The following is a 22,385-nucleotide window of genomic DNA, read 5'->3' on the forward strand; positions in this document are numbered from 1 at the left end:
AGCAGGAAGGTAACACAAAGCCTCACTCCTTTGGCTCTACAGTTGTACCCCTTTGGCTAAGATAGCCCCTGCCTTGTGTCCCCATCAGCATGGAGGGGGTGAAGAGATGTCTGTAGAACTTCTGTGATCTGGAAAGACTCCCACCCTCTCTGTCCCTCAGCACACATCTCCCCTCCTTTCCGCCTTGAGACTCAGGGCTGATGGGCATGTTTTTCTCGCTGCCCTTCTATCACAGGTGGTCAGTATCAAGAGCCCAGAACATAGAGGCAGAATTCTTGCCTTCAGGACTGTTGCCCCTGTGTCTCGGTACATCACGTTTCTGATCTGATGTTCCACTTTCCCCTGGCACCTGAAGCTTTCTGCTTGTGCCATTTGACACTGAGTGTTAACCTGTTAATGAAACCCTGGATCCTCAACCTTCTTCTTCCTCAGAGAAATATGGCTCTCCCTAGCACCATCAGTCTCCCTGACCACTTTGTGAGTTGGCTGTCTTCTTTCCCAAATCTCTCCCTTTACTCCTGGGGTTTGGTATGTGCCCTTTTGTCTTCCTTGCTGTTTTCCAAACCTTGGAATCTTATGCTCTCAGACCGTGACCTGTTTCTGTCACCCCCTTTCCTTCCAGGCCATTTCTGCCCTCTTTGGACTTTTTAGCTCCATATTCCTGAGCACTCTTGGATTCCGTGCATGTCGTGTCCATGGTGATTTTGGTGTCCTGCTCATGACATTTACAGCACTCTGGGAAATGCCTTGCCCTCTCTTTTGTGAAGCTTTGTCTGCCTGTGACATGACTTGGTCCTGGCCTTCAGCAGTAACTCAAGTTCTCACATTTCCTACATTCAGGAATCGTGCTACCACCTGCTATTCCAGCTCACTTCCTCTGGTACTCTGTTTCCTATCATTCTTCAGTGTGGAAACCCAACATGCCACTTCCCCTAACAGCTTTTCCTTACCCTTCCCCCTCCATTTCCTTTAAATGGAAAATGCCCAGGATGGAGAGTATCATTTTACCATAGAAGTGAAGAAGGTGGGGGAAGTAAAATTTGGTGAGAGAGTAAAAAACAAAATCTCCTGGAGAATATTAGGAAGGCCCAGAGTGGGACTGCAACAGACACACCAAGGTTGAGGGGGCAGGAGAACCATATGCGCTATAACAGAAATAAGGTGGTTTCCCTCTTGTATCCATGGAACATGAGCAATCAAGAACCATTTCTACTCCATGACCCGTGAGCAGGAGCTCAACAGCAAGTCCCATTACAGTAATTGTAGTAGAAAATCTTCTGTAATTCCTTCCCAGTGTTAAGAGGATACATATATCATTAACATGTTTAAATGTTTAGGTAATGCAACAGCATTAATTGAAATAATTAGCTTTCGTGTGTGTATAGCCTATGGGTGTACTGGGTAACTTTAGAAGTACCATAATGAATAGAAATTATTTTTTGTTGTTTAAGTTCAAAACCTCCACAATCCTTTTAATGTAATTTATTTAAAAATATTGTAGCCTTTGAACTTAATAATTTGGTTCAATTTTGTTAGATACTATTTTCATCATCATGATAAAAAGTTAGTATATCATTTTTGTAGCAATTACTTTCCTACTTGATTCTAATCTTTTTAAGAAGCCTTTTCCATTGAAGCTTATATTCTTTATTCTTAAAGAGTATGGCAGAGGTGGTTGTTTCATTTTTGCTGAGTTCTGGGTTTCAATGCCCTTGTATTCTGAAATGTATAGGGTTAGAAAGAGCAAGTCATGTGCTGTGCAGCTTTTCCTGAAACTTGGTGACCCCTCAGATGCTCTCACTGTGACGACAGTCCTCCAGTCTTCCTGTTTATAGCCTAGTTTGAATTTTCGGGGGGCATATGAAGGTGCCAGGGCTTAGAATGGGGTCTGTGTCTGCTTTAGGGTCACGCATCCCGTCAGAGGCATTTCCTGCTATCACAGGCAGGTCGGTGTGCAATTTGGTCTTTGCTTATCTGATGTCTTTCATGTAACACTTTATACGAAAAGTTTTCTTTGGGGCTGGGATTGTGGCTCAGCGGTTGAGCGCTCGCCTAGCATGGGCGGGACTCGGGTTCGATCCTCAGCACCACATAAAAATAAAGGCATTGTGTTGTGTCCATCTACACCTAAAAAATAAATATTACAAAAAGAAAAGTTTTCTTATATTTTATTCTATGTCTTCTGCATTACTTTCATCTTGGCTTTTTTTGGGCATTCTTCTAGGTTTTGGCAGTGGTCATTCTAAGAAATTTATATATATTTCTATATACCACTGAAGGGAGACTGTCTTGACATTCTCAAACTTTGGACCATTGTGAAAAATGCCTGGATGAAGTCAGACATCCTGGAAGCGATCAGATGCCTGCAGAAATCATTTCTGTACAGGGGCTGAAACAGTGATAGATGCTTGCTATATAACTTACTCAGCCTCTTGGGCCCTTTAATCAGTTTCATGACGTTAAAATGTGGTCCAAACAAATTATTTGTTGCGAGAGAAAATGAGGTAACTGTAAAGATATAAGCTAATAGATATAAACTATTCCAATATGAGTAGAGGAGGAATGTTTTGTAATAACAAATTAGAATAATGCATTAAGTATCATTTTCTATGAAATTTAGAGAAAGAAGTCATACTGTAAAAATAATCCAAACTTAGGTAACAGAAGATGGATTTATTATGCACAACCACAGTGTACATGGAGGTGCTGTTCCTAATGGTAGCATATGTGAATCTACCATTAAGAATGGTCTTAACATCTTATATAGTTTAAGCTCTATCAAGCTTATATTTGAAGTAGAAAAAAGCCAAACCACTATTTTAATTGTGTATAACACTAAATAACATTCCTAAAGTTTACTGCTTAATAATTTCCATCATGCTTGCAGTCATTAATAGTGAAAGTATATTTGCATTTTCACAATTCTGTTGGGTATCAGAAATCTTACATTACTTTTTATGGCTCAGTGCTAGAGTGCTCGCCTAGCACGGGCGGGACCTGGGTTCGATCCTCAGCACCACATAATTGTAGATGGCATTGTGTTGTGTCCATCTACACCATAAAAAGTATCATAAATAATAATAAGTGTCATAAAATAAATAGAAACTATTACTTTAACAAATACCAGAATTCTGAATGAAATAGCCATAGGAAAAGTTTTGGTGTATGGGCTCTCTCTCTCCTTTGTGGATTGCAATAACTTTAGTTCATGCAAAATGGACATGAGATATTTGCACAGGAGGTTTCAGTTTTTGCATGCTTTCAGGGGTTGGCTCAGTCAATGTTGGGCCTGTGGTACACAGGAAGATGTTAGGGAGATGGAGGCTGTTTGCTATATGAATTATTAGGAAGCTTGGACTTTAAAAGCACAGTTGTTTGCCTAAGTGATTGGAAATAATTAACACTACTTGAGTGACCTCCCATTCTTAAGGATAGAGATCAGTTTGGTCATATTTAAAGTTGTAAATATGATCAAATTCTTAAAAGAGTTACTTGGATAAGATATTCTAAGCAAACTATTTTTGGTTATGTTAAAAAGTCAAATGTAAGAAGAATGTGTACTGGAGGTCTCTATTTCAAATAACATTCATTATGAGACTAAGTTTAGGACACTGAGCTTAGTTTAGGGAGAAAATTGTATTGCATTAAATTATTCAAATTGTTTACATGTTCATTTGAGAATATAAATTTGTTTTAAAAATACATTGAATATTTTAAATTAAATAATTAGCATCTGCTCTTTAATGTATGAAGGTTGTCTTATGTATTTAGTCTGTCTTGTGTGTTAAGAAAAGGCATAAGGAAGTTTAGTTATTGAAGAAATGCTGGACTTTAGGAAATTCTGTTATCTTGGAAGCAAGATATTTTTAATACCACACTAGTTTTTCAACTTAAGAATAAAGCTGGGAAAAGTTGCCTTTAGCTATTAGTTTTCCTGAATCCAAAGAGACGGGTGGGGCAGGATCAAAAATACTTATTTGATCAAAGTTATTGGCTCTGAAGGTATTCTTACCTATGTAAGAAAGATGAAAGGTGTTGTTTTTATTGCATGCTAGTAACAGTGTAATTTTGAACTAATTGGTGTTGAACTGCCAATCACCTGGGGGGAATGCAAATAGATACTCTTACAATTTCCTTTGAGGTAGTGAAATCTTATGTCGGGGCTGGAAGAAAAACAGAATAATACCGTTAAATTGACCTTAAATGAGCTGCTTTGTGGTTTTCTTGGAGAATCCCTTTCTATTTTTCACGACTTGTCTAAACAGGTTTTGTCTACCAATTCAGCTTATTGACTAGACAGTGTTGACATTGGACATTTTAGGTTCATTTTGAAATAAAGTAATGGTAATACAGTTTTTCAGGATATTTTTATTTTTTAGTACAACTTAAATTCATATAATCATCTAGTATGTATTTGTATTATGTCATAATTTCTCACACTAGCTATCATTTTCTTCTGGTCATTTTTAATGAAATATTCTGTCCCACAAAAGCTTGCTTTTTAAACTTAGATATTGGTATATCACCATGTAATAAAGGTGGTAAGGCCTTGAATACTGTGCTGGTAGAGATGAATCTTGTCATTTAACAAAAGCACACCTAGTTTGTGGATAATAGGGATGTGTTCTTGATTTTCATAGGCCAGTCAGTATTTACTAATCACCTGTTGTGTGGCTAGAGGTGGGCCTCCTGAAGTGAAAGCACAGAATTTCAGAAATGTCACTTGCTGTTTTCCTCTGAAAAATCATTCAATGACTGGCCTAGACATTTGCATTGAGCTTTTTTAGGCGGACTCATAAGGCAGACATGTATGTTTTTTCATTTAGTTTCAGATTGGCAATGGAAATATCATCTATTCTGATGAACAATCATTAGGTTATTTTTTCTGGCCTTGTATTGGTTACTGGAATAATAGTTCTTTACAAGTGTAGGAAATGGCATGTAGTTTGGAATTATACTAATGGAATACAGAGGCTAATTGAGTGTTAATTATAGTACTGTATAATTTATGAAGAATTGGGATAAAAAGTAAAATATAGTTATCACTATTTATACAAGCAGTGTTGGGAATTGAACTCAGAGTCTCAAACCTTCTAGGTAAATGCTCTACCACTGAGCCACACCCCCATCCCCAAACAATAAATCTAAAAGATCCAGCTTTATCTTACAAGATTCCTGAATTTCAAAAATATTGACTTGGGGCCAGGGGGTCTTAAACTTTCACATAGAAAAATTACAAAGTAAAACCAGGTCAACGTCAGACTTGACATTTGCAGCCTGCTAAGGATCAGTGAACAGCATCCACAGTTGGGGGGGTGGTGGTGGTGATAAAGACTACTTCTAAGAACTCACATATCTCAAAGATTCCATTCATCTCTTAAGGCAAAAAAGCAGTGCTTATTCATTTCACATCTGTGTAGTGAGTAGTTAATTTGTGCGAGGCACTTTTCTAACTTTCATACTGAAGCAACAATTTACTAATAGCTAAAAATATTTTTTTAAAAAAGACTATCAATGGACCTTTTCATTTTATTCATTTATATGTGATGCTGAGAATAGAACCCAGTGCCTCACACATGCTAGGTAAGCACTCTACCACTGAGCCACAACCCCAGCCCCCTAGTAATAGTCTTAAGCTAAGTCTCTTTTTGTAGGGGTCCTGGGGATTGAACCCAGGGGTGCTCCACCACATCCCCAGCCATTTTTGTGTTTTTATTTTGAAACATGGTCTCACTAAGTTGTTGGGGCTGGCCTCCAACTTGCGATCTTCCTGCCTCAGCTTCCTGAGTTGCTGAGATCACAGGCCTGTGTCACTACACCTGGCTATTAAGCTAAATATTTTTAAAGCATCACTCACTGCTCCCCACTCATCTCCCCAACTCCTTGATCTTGTTAAACAACCTCAGCAAGATCAAGGAGTTGGGGAGATGAGTGGGGAGCAGTGAGTGATGATGAGATGAAACAGTCATGAGCTTTTCCTAGAAAGCATCCCTGTGGAGTTAGGAGAGTGTTGTGTGGATATGTAATGGAATGAGAATGGGAAAGTGACTTTGAAGTGCCTAACACGGGGGGAAAAAGGATAAACATGAATTCCACTAGCTGGGGAAAGAGGAAAAAAAACAGCAAAATAGAAATTATAGAGTTAAAGGAAAGGAGAAAGATCACCAGTCTCTCAGCCAAAATGTGGGTGGCACAGTTTAGTCCCTTGATGTCACTGTTGAGCTGCTGGAAAACTCGCTTGGAAGCTTGCTCTATGTTCCAAGCTGCTAATTACGTGAACTTATTTCCTTACTTTTAAGCTATTTTGAATTTTCTGATTTAGTGGTGAGCTTCCTAATAGATACACCCAGTTTCACAGATAGGAACGCTGAGGTTCAGAGAAGCATACACTTACAGAGGTAAAAAATTGAGAGAAGAAAACTATAATAAAATTTTGGAATATAGCAGACCTGAGAGAATTTTGGAAAAAGCCAATTTAGCAGAATCAAGAAAGCTGACTCTAAGCCAGGTGTGTTTGATCTATATGCTAGTCTCCCCCAGAGTCTCAGAGGGTGGCACCACCAAGCAGAGTAGTGTGAGCTCAGTGAGGAGGGCTGCTTGAAAAGCCTATTGGGAAGGGGTCTCAGTCCCACATCATCTCCCTCTGAGCAAGGTTCCAGGCACTTGTCTCCCGCCTGAGGAGAGAAGTGAGGGTTACTCTGAGGGTAACAGAGGGCAGGTCTTAGCCCAGTACAGTGAGGGTGGGAGTGCCACAGACAGATGCACAGGCTCCCTGTCCTCACCCAGACAGCCAGGCTTCAGTCCTGTGGGGGAGAAGGAGGGTCTTAGCTGAGGATCTGTCTTGTCTAGGAGGAAAGCGCTACACATCCAGCAATAAGCTGTTAGCTAGATGATTCTACAGGAAGTGTCACCATTGTCAGTCCAATCCACAGAGTCTTGAGCTTCAAATTGGCATTTTTGTTGCTTCATTATTTATTTACTTAAGAATTTAACCTTTATTTATTTTTTATGTGGTGCTGAGAATCAAACCCAGTGCCTCACCTGTGTTAGGCAAGTGCTCTGCCACTGTGCCCCAGCCCCAGATCTGTTGCTTCATTCTTAAACAGGAACAGACAACTGAGGTTCACCAGACTGTCGGGGGAAAGCCTCTCTGTGGCACAGCAAACAAGAGCACTTGGGGGACAGAATATGCATGGGAGAAGAACAGCTCATCATAAACTCCCTCTTCATATCCCTAGGGACAGGGATTGTATTCCTGAGAAAGGAATCTTGTGAGCAGGAAGGGATTCTTGAAAATTAGAAGCAATAGCATACTTAGAATATTGAACTGTTCCAGGAAATTGGTCAAAATGACAAAAATAGGGAAAATAGGAGAGTTAATATTAGAGAGCTACTTCAGGAGATCTGATATATGGCTAGCAGGAATTCCAGATAGGGAGAAGAGAAGGAATAGTGCAGAAAAAATACAAAATCAAGAAAATTTTCAATTTGAGGGACATGAGTTTGGAGATCCAGAGGGAGGGCTCGTCTTGCACTGAACAGCACACATGAAGATGGACTCACAGCGAGAACATCGGGAACTCAGATGCTGTGTACTTCACAGTGGGACTCGCAAGCACGACTCATAAGACACACAAAGGGGCAGGAATAAGAACAGCAGCAGGCTTCTTAACCTAGCAGTGGCTTCAGAACTCTGAAAGAAAAGTTTTAGCCCAGTACACACCCAACTCTGTATTTAAGCAAATGGCGAGAGAAAGGTATTCCCATTTGTGCGGTCTCATGTGATTTTCCTCCCATTCATCCGTTCTCAGCAAGCCACTGGAGGACACGTACCACCTAAGTGAGGGGGAGAGGATGGGGCTTGCAAGAAGGGCAGCCCTAGATGGCAGAGGCAGCAGTCTCTGGAGCGGGCAAGTCCCAGACTCTAGGAGAAGCTCTGTCAAGATAATGAAATTCCAAAGAATATAAAACCCAGGAGAAAATAGAGACTATTGGTGCAAAGTTTGAATTGGTGATAAATACATAGAAAACTAATAAGTAAATGAAAAGAAATAATTTCTAATTCTGGGGGTAGAAGAATGTTAAAAAAGAAAGCTGATCATAGTTTTCTACAGGGGCAAGCAGTGGGTAGCATTTCTGTTGTTACAGTGATGTGTACAGTGAGGAAGGTGGAAATGGAAGTGTACCGACTGCCACGCCGAGTTATTCTAAATGCGGAATCAGATCTTAAGGATGTAAACCACCTGAATTCCACTGTTACAGAGCAGGCCCAGTCAGGCTGGGTCGTTCAACATGCGTTCCTCATGTTGGCTGCAGGCTCCATTTGCCCTTTCTTCCAGGAAAGCACCTAACTTTGACTTGAGTTTTCTCATTAGATAAGATCTGTGGGATTGCTTTTCAAAGTTCTCCACCTCTTCTAGCCAAGGAACTGAACCTTCAAGGGTCATCTGAGCCCTGTCCTTAGGACACTTGCTCAAGGGTCACTCTGAGCCCTGTCCTTAGGGCACTTGCCCTGTGGGCTTTCATTCCTGACCCCAACAGCTTAAAGACTGAAAGTGGTTGGGCAGATTCCTCTTGCAGTGACCATGGAGGGAGATCCTGATGGTCCTGCGCTGACGGTTCCAGCTGCCTGGTGTCCTCTGTTTGCCTCACTGGCAAGTTTCTTGCTATATCTCATGAGTTCCTTTTCCGTTTTAACCAGGGAATCAATTTCAGTTACAATAACCAATGATGTGGGTTTTAAACCTCAAATAAGTTTCGATTGGATAAGAGAAAACACGCGCGCTTGTGTGTGTGTGTGTATGTATGTAGGTATGTGAATATGCAAGCAAGACAAATAAAAAAAATTAGAATTTAAGGCCATAAAATAGAATTTTAGTTATAAAGCATTGCAGATGGGGGGGGGCACATGAAGTGGTAAAAGGTGTGATTCATAATGAAGATGCAGCAGTGATAGGTATGACAACAAAGAGAAACCTCAGCAGCTAATACAGGTTCATGAGGAGAAGCTTCTGCAGAACTGAGGAAATCTGACCAAAGCACAGGTGTGCTGGGGATTTTAACTTATCTGTCGCAGAGTTTAAAAGATAAATCAACAAGAATAGGGAGATATTATGTGCAAACCATTAGAGAAAGCAGCAGAAGACCTGAGTAGGGGGGATGCCCAGGTGGAAATGTGGTCAGTCACATCAAGGAAAGGACGTGTTAAGTAGCAGTGGGAAGGTACTTGTCACCCATCACTTCCAGTGCTGGGGAAGAGACTAGAAAACAGGTACTTTCAAAAGTTATTGATGGAAATATAAACTATTACAGTAAATTAAATTATTACAGTAAATGGCACTATTTTGGCAATGTAACCTTTAAATATCTTATAAAACTAAATGCTCACACCTTTGACTCTGATATGAATTTAGAGAACTTGTCATACAAAAATAATAGAATCAAAACATACTGGATGTGCATATGATAATTTTTATTACAACATTGTTTGTAGTGGCAAATAATGAAGAAAACCTGAATATTCACAAATGGAATAATTTTGAGTAAAATTGTAGTACATTCCTATTATGGAATGTTATTCAGCTATTATGGAGTTGGCCCTATGTGTCAACTTGGATGTAGCATTGAAAAGGACAGCAAATGGTCAAGTAAAGCATCTTATTTGGTCCTATTAATATAAAATGCACAACAATATATGATGAAAGCTAAGCACAAAAATGAAGAAAGGTAAGGAAGCGTCAGCTGTGCTGGTGATGGTGGTCACTAAGGAGGAGAAGGGAGAGGAGGAGACCTTGGTTCTTTCCCACTTGGTACAGTAAGCATGTGATGCTCTTACAATTAATAAAAGATTAATAATAGATCAAGTAAGAATTTTATCAACTTAAGAAATTTTCTAGGAAACATTTTTAATCAAGAAGAACCTGGATGTTTTAAATAATAAATATGTGAATGTTCTTTTAATAAATCACAGCAACATTTGTTTTTATTCCCAATTATCAGGATTTGCAATAATGTTCTAATGTGCTAAGGGTTCTGTTGTTATATTTCTAAATATTTTTGCTTTGGGTAGGTCTGTCTTCATCGGTGGAATACAACATAATGGACTTGGAACAGGAACTTGAAAATGTAAAGGCCCTTAAGACAAAACTAGGTACTGTACTTCTTTTTCTTATGTATTGATCTTTAAACACTTTTCTTATGTATTGTCTTTAAAGACCTTTCTTTGGTGTAGTCTGAGATACTAGAAAATTTGCAAAATCTTTAGATTATGTTAGAACTTTCTGTGTAAAGTCATTAGTAAAGACTGTCTTTTCATTTGGGAAGAGGGCAGTTATATATTCACTCACTTTTTTGTGTGTATATACTAATAACTTTCAAAGATGCTAATTCTCAAAGGTGTTACTCTTCTGTCTTCTCATTTACATTATTTATAATAAATAATCTGTAAAACTTATCTTTTTTAATATTTATTTTTTAGTTATAGGTGGGCACAATATCTTTTATTTTTATGTGGTGCTGAGGATTGAACTCAGTGCCTCACGCGCCGGTGGGCAAGTGCTCTACCACTGAGCCCCAGCCCCAGGCCATACTTATCTTTTAATATATCTTTTTTATGTATCTGCTATTAGGATACCTCTTTACTGTTAATTTTGGGCAATCTTCTTATGATGAGCATTTCAGTGTGCTGTATTCTTTGGATTTATTGAGTCTCTCAGATCTGGGAATTTATACTTTCATCTAATTTGGAGAATTGTTGGCTGTTAACTTCTGCAAATATATTTTTCCTTGTCTCCCTACCCTTTTATCAGGAGCTCAAGTTATATGTAGATTAGCTCATAGCTTGAGGATGCTTCTGTGCTTTTTATCTCTTTTCTTTTTGTTTCATTTTTGTTGGTCTTTGACTGTCCTTTCACTAATCTTTATTCTACAGGTCTGACCTGCCTTCTGCATATCTGACCCATGTGTGTTTCTATTCCCAGTTACTAGGGTTTATAATTTGCATCAGAGAGTGCAGTTTTCATTTCTGTAAGTTCTCTTTGGGTCTGGTATCTTTCACACCTCTAATTAACATTTCAGTCTCTGTCTTCCACCTTTATGAAAATAAGGAACATAATCATGACACCACTTGGAATGTTTTTGTTTGATAAGTCTAACATTTGTGTTGATTCTTGAAAAGTTTGGATTGATTTTCTTCCTCATTATTGGTAGCATTTTGTGCTTCTTTGCTTGCTTGGTAGTTTTTGATTTGAAAGTTTTGGAGGTGCTGTTTTTTTGGGGGATATTGGGGATTGAGCTCAGGGGCACTCGACCACTGAGCCACACCCCCAGCCCTATTTTGTATTTTATTAGAGACAGGGTCTCACTGCATTGCTTAATGCCTCGCTTTTGCTGAGGCTTGAACTCGCCATCCTCCCGCCTCGGCCTCCCAAGCCACTGGGATTACAGCTATGCACCACCTCGCCTGGCTTGGGTGCCATTTTTGTTACTTCCAGAAGTGAGGCATTTTGTTTTGGAGAGCAGCGAATTTACTTGTAAACCATGTGATGTTACTGTGTCTTGGTGTGAAGCCTTATGAGGCCAGATGAGAGCTCTGTCACATTCAGGGCTGATTGTCCCCTGCCTCTTAGGCAGCCACTGTTCTTGGCCCTTGCTGATTGCCAAGTTCTGTTCCCTCCTCCTTTTGTGTGGGGTGTTTCCTGACGTGTCTGATCTGATCGTTACTGAGCACATGGCTGGCCCTCTGCAGGCCTGGGCGTTCTCTGCCTGTGCTGCAGTCTCCTCTCAGGGACGGTGCTCTGTGTGCTTCAGCAGGTTGGTCCCCTCAGGTCTTCTGCTCAGGAATGAGCACATCTCTCCTTGGGTTCATCTTCCCTGTGCCATGGTCTGGGGTCTCACAAGAAGGTTGGTCAAACAGACTTATACTCTTTGTTTCCCATCTTCAGGGATCACTGTCCTGCCCCAATAAGAAGTCTACTGTCTTGAAAACTGTCATTTCAAATATGGGTTCTTTCTGGTTCTTAATTCTTTCAGGCTGGATGGCAAATCTGTGCCCTGTCATTCCATCCTCAAAAGTCCAGAATTAGGTTTTCAAAATCAGATATGTTCATTTTAATTTCTGTAAGTAATATTATATTGCCTCAAGTTATCTTAGTCATTTTACTGTGGATGGATTTCGGATATGTTTCCAGTATTTTGCTTTTAAGAATAATGTTGTTTAAGCATTTTTGTGCGTGTCTTTTAGTGTATGTTTTTTTCAGGACACACTCTAGAAGTGAATTACATTGTACTTAAGTATATTCACTTTTATAGATAAATGCTAAGTTCTTTCCTAAGTATTTGCATTATTTTGCATTCCTACTAGGCATAGTAGGATTCCCTATTGTCCCCATCCTTGCTAACACTTGACAATGTAGAACTTTTAAATGTTTACCAATGTAGTGGCTGGACATGGTGTTCCATTGGTGTTCTCATCACATGTTCCATTCTGTGATTGCAGGGCCCTTCTAGCTTCTGCTTGGAAACACTCTTTGGAATTTCACTTAATACATGTGTCCTGCAGTGATTCTTTCAGTTTCTGTTTGTCTGGAAACATTCACTTTGTAGGGCATTTTTTAACAGAATGGAGAATTCTTATTTGTTTCTTTTCCGCATTGTGGAGATGTCATCCCAGTGTCTTCTGGTTTCTGGTTTAAAGTCATATTGTTGGTTTTCGAAGAGCTTTAAATATTTCCTTTTTGTCTTTGTTTAGCTGTTTTACACTGATGTGCTCAGATTTTTTGTTTGTTTGTTTGTTTCATGTGTATGCATTTTTTTGGTTTCTTGATTATGGTTCTTAAGATCTCTGTGCCTTCATGACTGTGGCTTGATGTCCTTCACCCACTTGGGAGAATTATCGGTCATCATCTCATCAAACACTGTTTCTGCCTCATTCTCTCAGTTATGTACATGGCAGACATTTTCACTCTTATTCTTGTCCATATGTTCCTCCTTTTTCATTTCCATGTTTCAACTGTGATACTTTCTGCAAGCCTTGTTTTCTATTTCACCATCTTTTCAGCTATGCCATAACTATTCCAAACTATCTGTTGAACTCTTAATTTTTGTTATAGTTTTTTTCCAGTTCTAGAATTCATGTTTGATTATTTTTATTGGTTCAAACTTACTTGTGAAATTTTCCATTTTGTCACTTACCTTATTGAACCTATCAATCATTTCAGGCCTCTTTCTGATAAGTCCATAAGTGGACCAACTGAGGGTGTGTCTTCCTCTTTATCCTGCCTTCTGGACATGTTTGACTCAAAGCTAGACTTTTCTCACAGAATCATAGAAATTGAATGCTGTTTTCTTCTTTCTGAGCAGTTTCACTTTGGCCTCTGGTGGGCAGTAGAGTGGGATATAAAAACTTAGTCCTTCTGGGCTGGTCTGTTTCCAGCGTGACCTTGATCCTGGGTTATGGCATTTCATTGGTCCTCACTGAAAACCTGGCTATTTTGATCAGGCTTTTTTAATGAACTCTAGCTTGCTTCTCAAGAAACTTGAGCCAGCAGAGCTTTGCTGGGCTTCCAGCCAGGGCTGCATCCTTCTGCTCTCCACAGTCTCTTGGCTACTGAGGCTTTCTGGGAGAGTGGGTCTGCATGTCAGGTTCTCTTCTTTGCCCTTCCTTTCTCTCTATAATGGTGGCATCTCAAATTCTGGCTGCCCTGGTAGCCCCAAACTCCAGGGTTTGTCTTCCTGGCCCTTTTGAGTTTTCTGAGAGTTTTGCTTTAACTTCGTTGTCTTCTGACTACTGATTTCTGCTTGATCTCTGAGTCTCATGGGTCCATGCCAGCTGCTTATTGAAAAACACCTTTGGGATAAAGTGGTGTACATGGGGGGCTCACCTGCACACAATTCAGAGAATATTGGCTCCTAATTCTCCTATCTGGGTAGCTTTCTGGTCTCTTAATGCAGATGCTTTAAAAGTGGAATTTCCTTTGTCCAGGTGTTCTTGGCAGGGGGACTGGTATAGTTCATGGTGTCCTTGATATCTAGCCATGGATGTCTACTTCTAGCCTTCAGAAAGCTGGGAGTGTCCCTGAGGCTAGAGGAAAGTTTATGTATGTTATTGTACTCATTCAAGGGTATGTCTATGTCAGTATGTATATCTATACCAAATACAAAGCTTTCTGTATTTCAAAGTAAGCTGTATATTTACAGTATGTTTACATAAAAATGGAATTGTCTTTACAGGGATAAAATTTAGGCCTCCCAGAATTGAGCTGTTTAACATAGTGAACTGATTCTTTTTTTTTTTGTACCAGGGATTGAACTAAGGGGCACTTAACCACTGGACTATATATCCGGCTCTGTTTTTATTTTGTTTAGAGACAGGGTCTCACTGAGTTGCTTAGCGCCTCACTTTTGCTGAGGCTGGCTTTGAACTTGGGATCCTCCTGCCCCAGCTTCCCTAGCCTCTGGGATTTTATGTGTACGCCACTGCTCCTGGCACAAACTGATGTTAAAACTCTGATTTTTGTAATTTATGAAGGAAAATTGAAAGTAATTTATGCTTTTCAAAATGGGAAAAAATAATGCATACTGCTAATATCATGATGGGATGAAAATATAAATCTGGAGATAATTTTTAGAAATTTCTGAAATTTTTGTCTTGTTTTTTCCTTCTAATAGAGAGGCGAAAAAAGGCTTCAGCATGGGAAAGAAATTTGGTGTATCCCGCTGTTATGATTTTACTTCTTATTGAGACAGTAAGAATTTATTTGCATTCTTCATAAAGCATATTATATTTTATTTACTTTAGCCTTTGAGTATTGTAACTTTCAGCTAAATGGTTTCTAGTGAACAAGATTTTCTATCGAACAAGATTAAAATGTGTTTATACCTTTGTTAGAGCAAAGATGGAAGCTAATGCCAATTAGAAAAAGTCCTCAATTGTCTGTTTCCTGAGGAAATTCAGACTTTTTGTCTCATTTGAGAAAACAAGATGTTGTAGAAACCCTAGTTTAAACTTGCTGAAAGGATATGAAAATTACATTGTGAAATTAATTCTGTTGATACTTTACATGTCTGAGATCTGTAGAGTTGTGGGTTTCCAATTGGTGAGACTACTTAGTGAATGGTCTATCTCATTATCTTTTGTCATAAGCTTTGAAATCATAATAATTTGCAGAATTTTAAAGAATTTACCCTGGAGCATTTATACGTCATCTGCTTTGTTTGTGGAATTTGGTCTTGGCTGCTTTCCCTCTGTTCTGAAGCATGCATTTGGTCCTGTAGACTTATCATCTGCATGTTGGAACCAAGAGCTGACCCAGCCCAATCTTTGTGTTGCAGGCTATCTCGGTCCTACTGGTGGCCTGTAATATTCTCTGCCTGCTGGTTGATGAAACAGCAATGCCGAAGGGAGCAAGGGTACAGTAAAGTGCTTTCCTCTCTTTTGCAAATGTGTTCTGTGTATAGACCTGAGTGTTTTCAGTAAGTGAATGAAAACATTTGCCTTTCTGTGAGGTCAAGTTGTATGACTTTCTTTATGGAAAGAGTTTTCAAACAGTGTATTTATAAATATTGATTTCTCTAATTTTTTTTTTTTACTTTGAATTGTCCTTTTTTTCAGGTTGTAGAGTTCTCTTTAAACTCTGGTATCAGAGTTAAACTTGGTTTTACTGAAATTCCTATTGGTGATTCTTTAAGAAAATGCATGCTCTAAAATAGTGATGTATAAAGAGTATACCTGTTAGACTCATTGGATTTTTTTTTTTTTTTTTAACCCAGGGCCTCAGGCATGCTAGGCAAGCACTCTGCCACTGAGCTGCATCCCCTGTCCACTCACTGGATTTTTCAAAGATCTAAATATACAGCTATAGGGACTTATACTTTAACTGTATCACACATTTTGTGAAACTATAACAAAATATACAGTTACTGGATAAAAGTATTTCTTTTCATGAATTAACTTTTTTCCTGATTTAAAAATCGATGATGTTATTTAATTGTATTGATGAACCTATTTGAATATATTTTTCATATGTATTATAGTTATCCTGACATATTCATATTTGCTATTCTTTTTCTATATATTACTACAAAAGTTTGAATCCTTAAAGTGGCATTTAAATTTTGAAATTTTATTTTATTTTTCCCAAGTCGTCAGCTTTTGCATTCCCCATAGCCAGATTCATGATATCACTGATCCCTCTCTGACTCAGATGACATATCCTTGTCTCTCATAGGAACAAGCCAGTGTCTGTCTTAATTCCTTCCCTTCAGTTTCAGAAAAAGATCCCCTGTTCTTTCAGAGACTGATTTCTTTAGCCATTTTCTTGATTCACTCAACCACCAGCCTTCTTGGGACCTTGTGCCATCTGCCACTGCCATCACCATACTTAGTTGTGCAAACCTACCGACTTCCCAGGTGCCTCAATCTGCACAATAAATAAGATGGTACTCCTCCTCCATCTTAGCCTTGTCTTTGTATCTCTCAAACCATGGGATGACCAGGAAGTCATTCCTGTATTGACTGCCTGTTGACTCTTTAATCCATTTTAATATGCCATCAAGACAAAGTAAGTCCCAAGCTCTGTGGCACATTTTTATACTACCCCCGTGAGTGGATATTAGAGAGTGACATGTACCTTTAAGGGCTTCCTGTATGATTGTACAGATAAATTAGTTCATCTTAATCCTGCTATAGCTTTCTCTTAAAATGGAGTATTCCAAAAATATTTTCCATTTTAGTCAACATGGATTTGCAGGGGAGTAAAGTGTCTTTTCCTCACCCAGCATACGGTTCATGAGAGGTCTCTATATCAAAAGAGATCAATGAGAGAAAAGTGAACATATTTATTTAACATAAGTTTTACGTGACACAGGAGCCTTCAGAAGTAAAGACTAAGAGAAACAGGGAACCCTGTGTCTTTATTCTGAGATTTGAAGCAGATTGGTCAGTGGAGTGGTGGCCCTAAGAGGAGGGTATGGTTTACTTGGTATGTCCTTTGTCTTCAGAGAGGGGAATTTTCCTGGTATCTGGGTTTAGAGAAAACCTAGGGTCTTCCCTTTGTCCCTCCCCACAATAAGGGTCACATGGTCTGCTTCAGAGAACTTTGGGAGGTCAGAGAGTGATCTTTATAGGTCTTCTCAAATACTGAGGTGTCAGGTTTTGGGGTAGCGTGTTCTAAATCCAATCATTTTCTATTGACATCATTCTTTTTGTCTTCAAAATATTGGCAAGAAATTGATAAATTCCTTTCCCTTTGTTTATATCTGAGATTTTCATAGCTACTCTTACATTTGTTGGCAAAATTGAATGGATATATAATGTGTATGATAATATTTATTGGCTTATTTTTTATTAGTCTGACTATACATTCTTATCTCTGGTGGTGTTATATAAGCTGACTAGTAGAACAGTAATTCATATGCAGATCATTCCTTTAATATTTAGTTGTAAGATTTGAAAATATTGTTTGCACTTTACTAGGGAATTATATTTTGCCTGTCAGGGCTCATTAAATTAATATATTCTGTCTGGTTTGATTTTTTTTTTTTTTTTTAAGTTCTAGGTTTTGAAATAGATGTGACATTTAGGGGAAAAATGATGCATTACTTTTTAACAATCTGTGTTAAGTTATATTTTTTGTAACTCTGAGTTTCTAAGGAAGATTTGGGGAAGGGAAATAGGATAGGCATCCACTTTCTTTCTAAGCTTAGCTTAACTCTGACACAATTAATTTGTGTAATTCTGTACGTTGCCTCAGCCTTCAGATGAGTATATTTTCTATCCCTATTGTAACATTCTATTGGTAAAACATTTATCCCAAGAATATTTAAGATCTATTTTCTCAAGTAGCAAATTGCTACACTTTTTAACAGTAAGTATAGTATCATTTTGGCAAGTACATTAAATTACATTTGAGGTAAATCAGAATTTTTTTTTTTTTTGAGCTTGTTAAAGTTGTTAACATGGTAGCTGAATTTGTTGATGAATTCAGTCTGATGTCATGTTTCATTGGCCTTTGAAAGCCTACATGTTATTTCAAGGTATTAAACATTCTTAGTTTCAACTGTCTTATGTTTGTGAAACAATAGTTTTAGGAAAACTAAATATGGTGGTGTCAGTGGATTCTGAAATTTTTTTTTCTCCTCTAGGGGCCTGGAATAGGAAATGCCTCTCTCTCTACATTTGGTTTTGTGGGAGCTGCACTTGAAATCATTTTGATTTTGTATCCTTTCTTTAACTGAATTTTCTGTCTGTTAACAAGTTTTCTGTCTAGTTTCTGGGACAGTGGTAATTTACTAAGACACTTGTCTGGAAGAGAAAACAGGTCAGTCTTCCCCAAGCACTCAAAGTGGTGTTTTGTTTTGTTTTGTTTTTGCTGTGGGCCTTAAGACCTTTGGGAGGTTGCTGAGAACTCATGGAAACTCGCATTCTTCTGAACAGTTCTCCTTGATTCTCACAGCTATCTTATGGTGTCTTCTGTTGTCGGTTTCTATAGTCTCCGATTTTTTGGAAACTTTACACCCAGGAAGGATGACACAACTATGACAAAGGTAAGGTAAAGTCTGAGGCAACTGTGGCCCTCTGTTGCCTTACAAGACAAACGGACTGTGTTATTTAGTAATTGCTCCGAATGGTTCATCTGCTGTGATAGGTGTTGGTTTGCAAGCTACGTAAACACAAGCGGGAAGATTTTCAGAATGCTGAGTGAGTGGGAAAAGGATGAGCTCTGTTTGATTTGGATGGGGTCCATTCACTTGTAAATGCACAGAACTGCAGAGCTTGTTCACTGCTATAGAAGGGTCCTGAAAGGACTCTTTTGCCTATAAAGAAAACGTATTGCTAATGAGTAACTTTGATTGTACTAACTCTACTTCTGGGAGCTTGTCTGAAATCTGAAGAACTTAGTTGCTACAAGTAGTAGAGACAAAGTATTTCAAATTTGAATAATTAAAGTAAGTCGGAAGAGTTTTATTCAGAAACATTTTGTAGTCTGAGGTTAATTTGACTTTGTACAATATGTCATTGCCTTCATAATAAAGGCTGTTATCTTATATAGTGATTGAATCTCTGGAAAATGTTCCCACAGGCTGACAAAGAATGACTAATAAGAGTTGCTGCCTTACTTTTTTCTTCCATCGTATGTTTCTTATTTTTAACTTATTTAAAAAGGAGAAGATATATTACACACACACACACACACACACACATATAGTGTTACAGCTTCTTTAAAGTCAGTAATTGAGGGTTTTTTAAAATCTAGTATCTAGTTTAAATGATCGTAAGTATTAATAAACATTTCGCTCCTCTTATTAAATGTGAACAAATAGCCTAGGACACCTTGAAAATGAGTGACTAAGTTCAGATGTTTAATAGCAGACACTTTTAAAATTAGATCTTAAAGAGAAGTAGATCTTATATAAGAGAACTTGAACAGTAGTCTGGTTTTAAAAATATAGTAAGAAGAATCAAATATATTCTTTTTTATTTGACAAGCAAAGCTTTTTGAAATTGGCAATCATACCAATAATGTGAAGTATATTGTCTAAGTGAAAAGTGACGTAAGTGTTCCATGACTGTGTGTGTGTGTGTGTGTGTGTGTGTGTGTGTGTGTGCCAGGTACTGTGAATATTTTATAGAATTCACAGTTATAACTCTAAATAGAAAAAGTTTTATTCTCGCAATTCTGTACTGAGCAGTTAGCATCACTCAGAAGCTGGCTGAGTGGGGCAGTGATCCACAGGGTTGGTGGTTTACTGTCATCCTGCTGTCCAGTTGCCCAGTATTCTTTCTGATTTCTCCTCACAGATCATTGGTAATTGTGTATCAATCTTAGTCTTGAGCTCTGCTCTACCTGTGATGTCAAGAACTCTGGGTGAGTTTAAATGAGAAATGTTCATTTAAAACCTTTTTTCTTAAAGATACTGTTACTAAACCTTTTTAACTTTTATTTTTTCAACTCTTTCAAAAAGATCACCTTTAAAATATAATGTTTCTTCCTACATTGTTATACCTTTAGTTCTGTACTTGGCCATACCAAGACAAACACTTTCATCAAATAAAAACCATTAAAAAAAAAATTTAAAGTGTTTCTTCTCCAAACAATAGACTCCCCCCCTTCCCAGCCCCCACCACATTCACAGCTTTTGAATCTTCCAGTGAGGAAACTGTCTTTAAAAAAACATTTACATCTAGAAAATATTAAACTAATGTCTTTTTTTGAATGTAAAATTTAGTATGTAGTTTAAAAAACTGGAAAATTGTAAACTCATTTTAAGCTGCTTTGTATTCATGAAAATAGAGTTGAAAAATATGCATGATACAGTTTCTGGGAGCATATGCTTATTCCAAGGACGTCCTTGGTCCTCAGTCTCTCTTTGCCTGTCAATCAGATCATTTCCTTAGTTTGTCATTATACAGAGGATTCTGATCATCTTTTAAAAGTAAAACAGATTTCTGCTTTGTCACTGAAAGGTCATTTGACCTTCTGTATAAAATATTAATTATAGACGGTTCAGTTCTTGCCTAGGTATTATTTCAAACAAAACTTTCTATTGGACCATTTTGTATAATTTTCTAGATTTAGGTTTTAACTTAGGAAACTAATGATTATAGAAACATCAGTAACTTCAGCAACGTGCTCTGCAACAACTGTAGTGCCTCTGGGTTTCTTCTGCTTTAGCTGTCATGTTGCCTCCATTATTGATTCAAGGCTAACGGCCATCAGCAGTGCAGGCTGTGCATGAAAGTGGGGGCTTTGTAGTTATCTTCATAATTTTTATGAATTCTTCATTTTTTAATAGAAAGTGTAAAGTGGACATGTAAAGGGACCACTGGAAACCCATTTACTTAGTCCATCAAATAATTTTGGTGATATGACAGCCACCCTGCCATTTAAACATTTAGAAAGCTTATGTACTGTGCTCTGTTACTTAAGATTAGTTGCTGATTATTAATAGATACTGATTTTATGAAGAAAATTACATACTGAATATAGTTTTAATACAAAGAAAAAAAAAGCAGGGCAAAATTCACTTTTTGAGGCCTGACAAATTAAATTCCTGAGTAGTTTTCCATAGAGATAAATAAAAAGGAGAAAAGAAAGATGGAACAATTAAGATGCAGCTAACAAATGCCGGGGCCCAGCTGTCCAAACAGGATTAATGGAGTGCATTAGGGTACAGTGAGTCATGTGGCGCTTTGCAAGGTGTCAGCCCGCTCGGCAGTGCAGGCTATGCCCAGTGGCACTGCACAGATGAAAAGGAGTAGATACGCTAAACAGATGCACAGAGGCTTTTCACAGTGTTAAAGCAAATTTCTAGACTAAAAGATAAAGCTTTATTTTAGTATTATGGGAAATGCAAACTAGAGAGTTACTTTGTAATTCCTCTATTAACTCTTTAGAATTGAGTCTTTGATTTTAAGAAGGTAAAATATAGAGAATTGTCATGAATATTATCCTAGTGTATAGCAGGATTTCAATTTACTAGCTGAAAAGCTTATAAGACTAGAATAGAGGACGTACTTAACAATCAAATTCCAAGCTGTGAAATTTTCCACTCTTTTCTCCTCGCCTCTCACAAGGAAATCTGACCTTACGTGGTCTCATTTGCTCCTGCAGGATCAGCCAGCAGTGTCTCATCACTTAGGTGACATAAGAGAGACAGTAACAAGGAGAATCATAATTTAACTGAATTGTGCATTTTCCCTCTTATTCCAATAATTTTCTAGTGAAGACTGTAATTTTAATTGGAAATTGAAAATACATCAAACCTAGTAAGATTAATTTGGCGATATTTTTGCTTCAAAAGTGAAAAATGTTCTGTGGGTGTTTTTCTCTTTTGAAAAAATTGCTGAATTCTATTATTGTTTTATTATAGGCATTATAAATTAAAGCTTTAAGTTCATAATGTGAAATAATACATTTATTAAAGAATTCCTTTTAACATTTAAAGCTTGTTAATATTTGAATGAAGAAAATTTTGTACTATTTAGATAAAGTCACCAATAAATTTAATAAGGATATCACATGCTACAGAGAATTAAGTGGCAAGGAATGTTTTGACCAGGTAAAAAGGAATGTTTTGACCAGGTACTTCAGTCAAGCATAATGATAGTTTTATTGCCCATAGGAAGTACAAAGACTTCTTAAAATTTTGTGTTTGAACCCTTTAAAGCCCTTCTAAAGTTTTGAGCCATGCCAGTGTTCCAAAACGTTATTTTGTTGAACATTTAGACTTTAGTTTTGAGGAATCCAAATTGGGTTTGTGGGGTCATTTGATGTCCATTACCTATAGTAAAGGGTTTACTGTTTACTTTAATGAACTCTCCAAGTGGTAAGAGGAGATGGTTGCAAACGGGGTACAAACAGAACAGGATCAAATTGGTCATCTAG

General features: G+C 37.9%; 1 protein-coding gene across 11 annotated transcripts in view; it reads left to right on the plus strand.

Annotated features, from left to right (window-relative positions):
- Positions 1-22,385, plus strand: part of Lmbr1 (limb development membrane protein 1) — a 166,668-nt gene that overhangs the window by 112,550 nt on the left and 31,733 nt on the right. For 8 of the 11 annotated variants that reach the window (XM_071610652.1, XM_071610653.1, XM_027951298.2 and 5 more), the window contains 6 exons: positions 10,070-10,150; positions 14,668-14,744; positions 15,331-15,408; positions 18,142-18,215; positions 18,453-18,543; positions 19,799-19,865. In XM_071610652.1, the coding sequence (XP_071466753.1) occupies positions 10,070-10,150; positions 14,668-14,744; positions 15,331-15,408; positions 18,142-18,215; positions 18,453-18,543; positions 19,799-19,865 (468 nt within the window). The remainder of the gene's footprint in view (positions 1-10,069; positions 10,151-14,667; positions 14,745-15,330; positions 15,409-18,141; positions 18,216-18,452; positions 18,544-19,798; positions 19,866-22,385) is intronic. The other 3 variants (XM_071610659.1, XM_071610658.1, XM_071610657.1) reach the window with 1 other exon arrangement.

The sequence above is a fragment of the Marmota flaviventris genome, chromosome 1 (genome assembly GCF_047511675.1).
Source record: "Marmota flaviventris isolate mMarFla1 chromosome 1, mMarFla1.hap1, whole genome shotgun sequence".
In the NCBI taxonomy this organism is placed as follows: Eukaryota; Metazoa; Chordata; class Mammalia; order Rodentia; family Sciuridae; genus Marmota; species Marmota flaviventris.